The sequence below is a fragment of the Branchiostoma belcheri genome, unplaced genomic scaffold, assembly GCF_001625305.1.
Source record: "Branchiostoma belcheri isolate BF01 breed outbred unplaced genomic scaffold, Haploidv18h27 scaffold1, whole genome shotgun sequence".
Lineage (NCBI taxonomy): Eukaryota > Metazoa > Chordata > Leptocardii > Amphioxiformes > Branchiostomatidae > Branchiostoma > Branchiostoma belcheri.
This window is the reverse complement of record NW_017802379.1, coordinates 8,647,570-8,655,490: the sequence shown is the minus strand read 5'-3', so window position 1 is coordinate 8,655,490 and position 7,921 is coordinate 8,647,570. Positions and strand designations below refer to the sequence as shown.

The following is a 7,921-nucleotide window of genomic DNA, read 5'->3' as shown; positions in this document are numbered from 1 at the left end:
ACCAAGAATTGAGGTGTTCAAAAACTCGTATTTCCCCAGAACTATCGTTGCTACCAAGCACAGTTGGGCCATCATCACTAGAAAGCTTTAAACAATTCCTGCAATCAAATGTGCAAAGATTGAGTGTAACAAGCCATTCGGTGTGATATAGCTAGCTGCCGCCGCGCCGCGTGCCTGCGAAGCTGGTGTGTTACGCCGAAGGGCGGTTATACCGGCTATATACCGATACCGAACATACCGGGCTGGGTTAAATTTAAACAATGAATTTTGAACTTTTAATAAAACCACCACATCGAAAAACTTTAAATTAGGAAGAAAATGACTTTCTTCCATTATTGGAGACAGAATATGAGCATTTTGTAGATATTTTTTCTGCAAATTAGAAAAAAATGAAGAGGCGAATCCGAGAACCAACAAATTGAATTGGTGTGGCCTTGGTTGGGCAGACAACAGAGAAAAAGGCATGACTATAAGGCGCACGCATGAATACACTGATGAAATATAAAACTCCCAGACAATCAAATTTTTGTGGGTTGCAATAATGGCTTGTGAAAATGTTTCTGTGAGTAAATTAAATACCTGAGCCATGTCGTTTCGCACGTAGACACGTACACTCAAGTGTGTCGGGGACTCGTGGGTGTTGGTCGCATTTGGTCGTACGATATTCTTGCGATTTCAAAAACTTTTCAAAAATAGCATTCTTGTCACAGTCGTGCATATTCTGTATCTGTCTGTATCTGTATAGCCGGTATAACTGCCCTTCGGCGTAACACACCAGCTTCGCAGACACGCGGCGCGGCGGGCTACATTACACCGATCGACTTGTTACACCTAACCCTTGAACATCTAACTCAAGACTAGTGATGCATACATAAACCCAATTTTAGGTTCAGGTCCGGATTCAAGTCCAGAGGTTTAGGTTCAGTTCCGGACTTGTAAGTCCAGACCTAAACCCATGACATATACAAAATTGCATGTTGGCAACCTTGCAATGTTGTCTGGGTGAAACTTTGGCCACATAACATGGAGGCCGGTACTTGACGATGCCCGATGGAAATGTTTTCTTCATTTTGCAGCAAAGATTTTACAATCTACGGAAGGTTTTAGGTGGTTTGGAAAGAAAAGGGGTTTGTGATATGGTCTTTTATGGTAATAAATCCGGACTCGGTTCTTGGCTTTTAGTTTTTTTTGGACTTGAACCTAAACATTCTTACAAGTCCGGATCCAAGTCCAGTGAACCGGTATGCATCACTACTCAAGACATTGTTTAAAGCTATCAATGCCCCTACTGTACTTGGTAACAGCGAGTTCCACTCTGCGATAGTTCTATGAAAGAATGAATTCTTGAACACCTCAATCCTAGGTTGATAACTCTGGTACTTGAAGGCATGGCTATTTCTTGTTCTCTTCTGGGCTGGTATGTACTTAGTAATTGGGACATCCACCTTACTCATTTTGTACATCATGCATAGTCTGGACATTTTTCTTCTGTCTTCCAGTGACACCCACTGTAGGTTACTTTTCATTTCCGTGACACTAGCACCTCTTTCATAGTTGTTCATACAGAATCTTGCAGCTTGATTCTGTACCGTTTCCATATTTTGTGCAAAGCTAGGTTTTCCCCATTATGCAGTTTACAGTAACCAACAAGCAAAATCATGAAATGAACATTTGAGACTTTCATATATCACTTTATTTCCTTCTGCCATTGATAGCAAAATGTTTCGATCTTTGGAAATAAAAATAGTTTTAATCTTTTGTGGTTGAGCATGATAAGATCGGGCGGGAAAACTACATGTACATGTATGGTACATTGTGCACTGTTTATGTATGTAGGTACATTCAAAGCATCATCATGAAATTGTCTTCTGTATTTTCATTTTCAAACGCCTCTTTCTCCATCTTTGATATTGCATGCATATATGTACATGTACTGAAAAATACTGTTCATCTTAACCAAACTCCCACAACTAGGCCCTTCGAAAGAAGGTGACTTAATATGTAGATACCTTGGCACGGGGGACTATTGGTAACAACTTTATCTACAGACATTGTTTGCTTTTTGTTGTCACTGGTTGTTTTTGCTATGTTCCTTCTTCTTCAGACACATAAGGTCAATGACCTGGACCAGACGTCTGTCACCATGGTAACTGGTGCTGTAGCATACACCCTGTGGTGTTGGGTTACATTATGTAGCAGGGCAAGGCTGGTCACCATATACTAGTATATGGATGTGTTTGAGTAAGAATGAAAAGAGCAGTAGTTTGGTAGGCTAGACTATGTATAGGTAAACATTATGCATTTGCTTTGCAAATGTTACCATTCCAGTTACCGTAAATTCAGTTTTGTTGCAGACACTTACTTCTAGTGTTTTAGTCAAGTTTGCAGTTGAAACAATTTTGTGGTGTACACAAAGGAAATGCATATTTGCATTGTAGTGAATTCATGTTGGAGAGGCCACAAAAATTCCAAAATTTACGGTATTTTGTTTGTTAACTGCATTCTAGATGTACTTCGCTACTTCTTCACCCAACCAGTAACTCTAGACTTCTCTATTCACTTACAACTGGTTCTTATATATACCTACAACATCAACCATTCCTTATCACATTCAACAGTATATTAACCACATCACGTTTTTACCATTGCCACAGAAAGTACATTTTGTACATGACATCCTCTGACTTCAAATCTAAATGCAAGAATGCAAAAAAAATGGGCCAGCAAAAAAAACGAAATTTTCGCGGCCATGAATGTAACAAGAATTGAAGCAATGAAACATGGTATCATGGCCAAAAAGTCTTTAATTTCTGTAGTCAAGAAGTTAAAAGTGCAGAAAGTGACACTAGTGTGGTAGTCTACATGTACAATGTAGTACATTGTATTACTACAGCTACATGTTCATGTACACTCATGGCTATCACACTTGGTGTCACAATACCTGATATGTTTAGGCCACACCAATTTAATTTCTTGGTTAACGGATTCGTCCGCTTCATTTTTTTCTGATTTGCAAAAAAAAAAAAATTACAGAATCAACAGAATGCTCATATTTTGCCCTGAACAGTTGAAAACATTCCTTTCTTCCTAGCTGTTACAGTTATTCCATCTTTCAATGCAGTGGTATCATTAAAAGTTCAAAATTCATTGTTTAAATTTTGAACCAGCCTGGTGTGTTGACTTCATGGCTCCTATCATACCATTTTGGGCCATAATAGGATGCCTAGGCCTTTTTTTATTGGTATTTTTTTCACCCGCCTGCTCCATTTTTTTTCTAGAAAAATCTGTTAAACAAGAAATTAAATTGGTGTGGCCTTAGTGATAGGAAAAAATAAGAGAACTTAACCACTTGCTTCAGAACTTTTGGCATTTTCTTGTAATGTTGATCAATCCCAAAGTGGGACAAGTTTGAAATCTGGCGAAAACTGATGTACATATGAATGTCATCCATAAAATCTACCTGCCATGGCCTTTTTTCATTCTGCCAGCAGCCAAAAGCACATACTCATGCCTTGTTTTTGTGGAGAAATTTTTTCATTTGGCAGTTTGCATTGTAATGTTAGATGTATTTCTCACACTGTACTATTGCGCTATACTTATCACATACCAAAATTTTCATACTCTTTTCAAAGCATCATTTTTATGTACACATTAATGATTATGATCATTAAGACACATCAAACCATACATTATCATATCATAATTATCATATCATCACTGATACAGTTCCACAAACTCAACCCACAAACTCTTAAACAAACTAGAGAAATGAAACATAACTGAATACTGTGTTAGTTTGTCTGATTCAGGTTTCGAGAAGTTGAACAAGACTTGCCCAAAACGACTGAGAATTCTGACATTGTGTGTATTATGAAAGATTTGGGTCTCTTTATTAATATTTATTGCCCTTCAAGTATGTGTTAGAAAGCATTTACATCAATTTGGTATCTATTTTGTGAAACACTTTTTTCTCGAAATTGCAGCGATGCAAAAATTTTTGGTTTACTGATGACTTTTGCTACCATTCTATGGTATAAACTGGCCACATTTGGGGCAATTTTTTACTTTCTATCTAAGACATTTTTGAGTGTGTTGCTTCCCTTCCACTCAAAGGGAATGTAGTTTTTTTGCCCTCAAAATCATAGAAGACCAGGTATTAAAAATAGATAACCTCTCTCAATTCCCGCAACAAAAACAAAAAAAGAATTAACAAATGCTATTATCAACTAGAAAACCTGTACAAATGTTGAGAATGCAAACTCCAAGCAAAGTATTACAACATATTTTCAGATATCTTTTTTTACTTTCTTTCAATGATTTCAGCAATTTCATACAATTTGAAAGAACAGAAAATATCAAATAACATTTTAGTACCGATAAACTTGTTAAGCACTCTTTAGTTTTGCAGATACAGAATCTGACAAAAACCGAGAGTGCCAAATGCCTTGCAATGACAACGCTGGTAGTTTGCATTCTCAACAGCTCCCCCTGTTGATTCCAACTGGAACTGCAGCTAGTGGCTCTCGCTGGACTTTCTTTTGGAAGAGACGGCTTGCAGCGCTTGCTCGGATAACAAGGATGGGTCAGACAGGATGGAGGTAGTCATACTCAACTGTCTCAAGGAATTCAAAACCGCTGGAAGAGAGAGGCAAAAAAATTCTGTTATCTTGTTCCATAGGAGCACATGCAATCTTTGCAAACAGGTTGCAATCTTTATACATACAATGAAGATCACTGAAGATCACTGATCTCCTGAAATTCTGCATGTTAATCTCCCCCATCCACATGCTGTCAACCTACTCTCAAGTTTGCCCCATTTTCTGTGTCTGACCTTTTGATCATTTATTCTGTCTGAGGCCACACCAATTTGATTTGCTGCTTCTCGGATCACCCTGTCCATTTTTTTTTGTGATTTGCAAAAATTTGTTGTTCTAAATTAACTGCAAAATGCTCAATAAAAGACATATTTTGGCCCCAATGGTTGAAGAAAGTGTTTTTCTTCCTAGTTGTTTTTCAATGCAACAATGCATTTTTGTTTCATTAAAAGTTCAAAATCTATTGTTTTAATTATAAACCAGCCTGGTATGTTCACTTCATGGCTCATATTGTAACATTTCTGGCAGATCATGGGGTGCTTTGGCCTGTTTTTTTTTTTAATTTTTAATTTGGCCCTTTCACTTCATATTTTTTCTGAAAAAATCTGAGAAACAACAAATTAAATTGGTGTGGCCTGACTGTCAATGGACACAGACCCACAGCTCAGCCACCCAAAACAATACTAAGTCTTCCAGAAGTTATAGTACCGAATGTCACTGTTAGTGTGATCTAGAACTTACTGGGTCTAAGCGCTGGTAGGGAACAGTGCTCGTCTAGCCATGATAACACTGTCCTGCAGAAGTCCTCCATGCTACCCGTGGACACAGCCGAGTTGTACGTCTCAAACAGGGGGCGGATTATCAGACTGAACTGTGAAGCAAAGTTAAGGTCCAACAACACTTCAAAATCATCTGACAGTGTGTATTGTATCTAGTGCTGTGTACCTAAACCCACATTTAGGTTAAGGTCCAGATTCAAGTCCAGAGGTTAAGGTTCCGACCTAAACCCATGGCATATACAAAATTGCATATTGGCAACCTCGCAATGTTGTTTGGGCAAAACTTTGGCCACATAACATGGAGGCCAACACTTGACGATGCCCGATGGCAATGTTTTCTTCATTTTGCAGCACAGATTTTGAAATTCATGGAAGGCTTTGCATGGTTTGGAAAGAAACGGGCATGTGACATGTTTTTTTGTAATAAGTCCGAAATCAGTTCTTGACTTTTAGGATTTTTTAAGACTTGAACCTTAACATTTTTACTAGTCCAGAACTGGTACACAGCACTAATTGTATCACATCTTTCCAACATCTTTCTTATTACCTCCATGTTTTCTTTGTTTGTTTGTGTTACTTTCCTTAGTTATTTTTACAAGCTTGTAGCTGGAAACTGAAAACAGGAAATGCGGTAAACTTTTCCAGGACCTTTGACCTAACTTCCTGTCAGCATCCCTGATGTGCCTAGCATGTGTAAACAACTATGGGAAACACACAAACATATTAAACAAAATTTCCCTATCATGAAAGCTCACCTGTGTTGGTAGTTATGTGTTTAAGGTTAAAACTTTTCTCTCACCTAGAGCTTTTGACCAGTCACTCTGGTCTTGCTCAGTAGACTGACCCAGTGAGGCTTGTCACGTGGCTTCTTTTAAGTGTAACGTCAACACTGGGTCAAAGGTATTTGGTAGATGATGCCGGCCCCCGTTGCAGTTAAGTGAAGTTCAAAGAAGCCACGTGACAAGCCTCACTGGATCAGTCTACTGAGGAAGACCAGAGTGACTGGTCAAAAGCTCTAGGTGAGATACTTTTTTTGTGCTGGACCAAAAGTTTTAACTTTAAACAAAATCTCCCTACATTTGTACATAGAGGTAAAAAATTACAAAATTGAACTCTGGCCCAAAGATGGTTCCACAATAGGTTGAACATGTGTAGGATACAATCCAAAATTTCCAGTTTTGTGATGTTCTCGTTCTGACGTATTCGTCAAACATTTCCTTCATGTGATCACTGCGTTGTCTGGTGACAGGTGCCCCCGTGGCTGGCAGCTGTGCCTGACAATTTCTGTAAGAGGAGAAGAGTTAATGGAAACAGGAAATCAGAGTTTTTTGGTGACGCCTCAGGGGGGAGCCTAATGGTACAGTGTTGTGTGCATAGGATATAGAATTTTCTTCTTACACAACCATAGAGTTTCTCACCTGCTTACGTTTCGATGTCAATCAGACACCTTCCTCAGAGCTTCTGACTGGAGTTCTGCAACTCGCCGCTATTTAACGCCAAAGTAGGTGGCGCTTTTGCGGCGAGAATTTGCGGTTGTGTAAGAAGAAAATTCTATATCCTAAGTATCTTCCAACCTGATGAAATTATTTACGGAGTATTGTGTGCAGTTTGCAAGAATTCTAGGAATTGTACAGGTGTTTTGTCCACAGGCATGGAATGTCTACAGGAATGTCTCCCAGCTCTGTTTACATGCCCACATTCCTGGAAACCCTTGGGAAAACCTGTCTGCCCTGGATGCCCTGCTTTCTGTGACCCCAAGGCTACATGTAGTTCACTATACACTCAGGGAAGGGTAGGATACCAAGGCTTCCTCAAAAAATATGAAATCATCGCATTGTGGCTAGCATATCAAAGTTGAAGGCCCCCAGCAACGTAAACAAAACATGTCTAGTTGGTCATGGTATCAAGTATGGTCTAGACAAGATTTGTTTACGCTAGAGGCTAGAACCTTTGCAAATGTACAGTTCAAACCGTGAACTGCCTTATTGTCTAAAATTCAACTGAAAGGTTGTAAATGAAGGTACATACGAGATAGCACTGTTCAGCTCTTCAATCTCCTGTTTTAGAACTCTGGCCTCCTCCAACATCTGTTGTCTCTCAGCCTGTAACTTCTTTGTATAGTCCACCGCTGGAAGCAAGTAGCAAACAAGGAGAAGTCGTAGACATCATCCCTCCATGAAATAGCTTGTTATTTTGTAATCTTTTGGTGTATTTCAATAGAGATATTATGAGTCAAACTTTGTTTTTATCAGCAGAATGATTTGTGGTGGCACTTTGTATTTATCAAGCTGTCATGTGCAGGCGTTTAGTGTCTTGTTACCATGGTTTGTTTACTTTGATGGCCAGCAGGTCATTTGCCTTAGCCTGGGTACCATCCCCAGTAGTATATTCGCAAACTCTATAACTGTTATAGAGTTTGCGAATATGCTACTGGGGATGGTACCCAGGCTACATTTGCCTGTACATGTAGGTCAATGACCAGGTCAAATGACCTGCAGACCAGACAAACAAGATTTATTTTCCTGCATCTCTGTCTAGGGGTAAAAT

The 7,921-nt window shown here is 39.0% G+C and overlaps 1 protein-coding gene across 11 annotated transcripts in view; it reads right to left on the bottom strand.

Annotated features, from left to right (window-relative positions):
* Positions 1 to 2,789: 2,789 nt before the first annotated feature.
* LOC109465605 (MLX-interacting protein-like) overlaps positions 2,790 to 7,921 on the bottom strand; it is a 50,483-nt gene continuing 45,351 nt past the window's right edge. For all 11 annotated transcript variants that reach the window (XM_019762957.1, XM_019762992.1, XM_019763011.1 and 8 more), the window contains 4 exons: positions 7,403 to 7,502; positions 6,535 to 6,658; positions 5,337 to 5,466; positions 2,790 to 4,635 (listed from right to left, as the gene is read on the bottom strand). In XM_019762957.1, the coding sequence (XP_019618516.1) occupies positions 4,514 to 4,635; positions 5,337 to 5,466; positions 6,535 to 6,658; positions 7,403 to 7,502 (476 nt within the window). In that variant the 3' untranslated portion in view covers positions 2,790 to 4,513. The remainder of the gene's footprint in view (positions 4,636 to 5,336; positions 5,467 to 6,534; positions 6,659 to 7,402; positions 7,503 to 7,921) is intronic.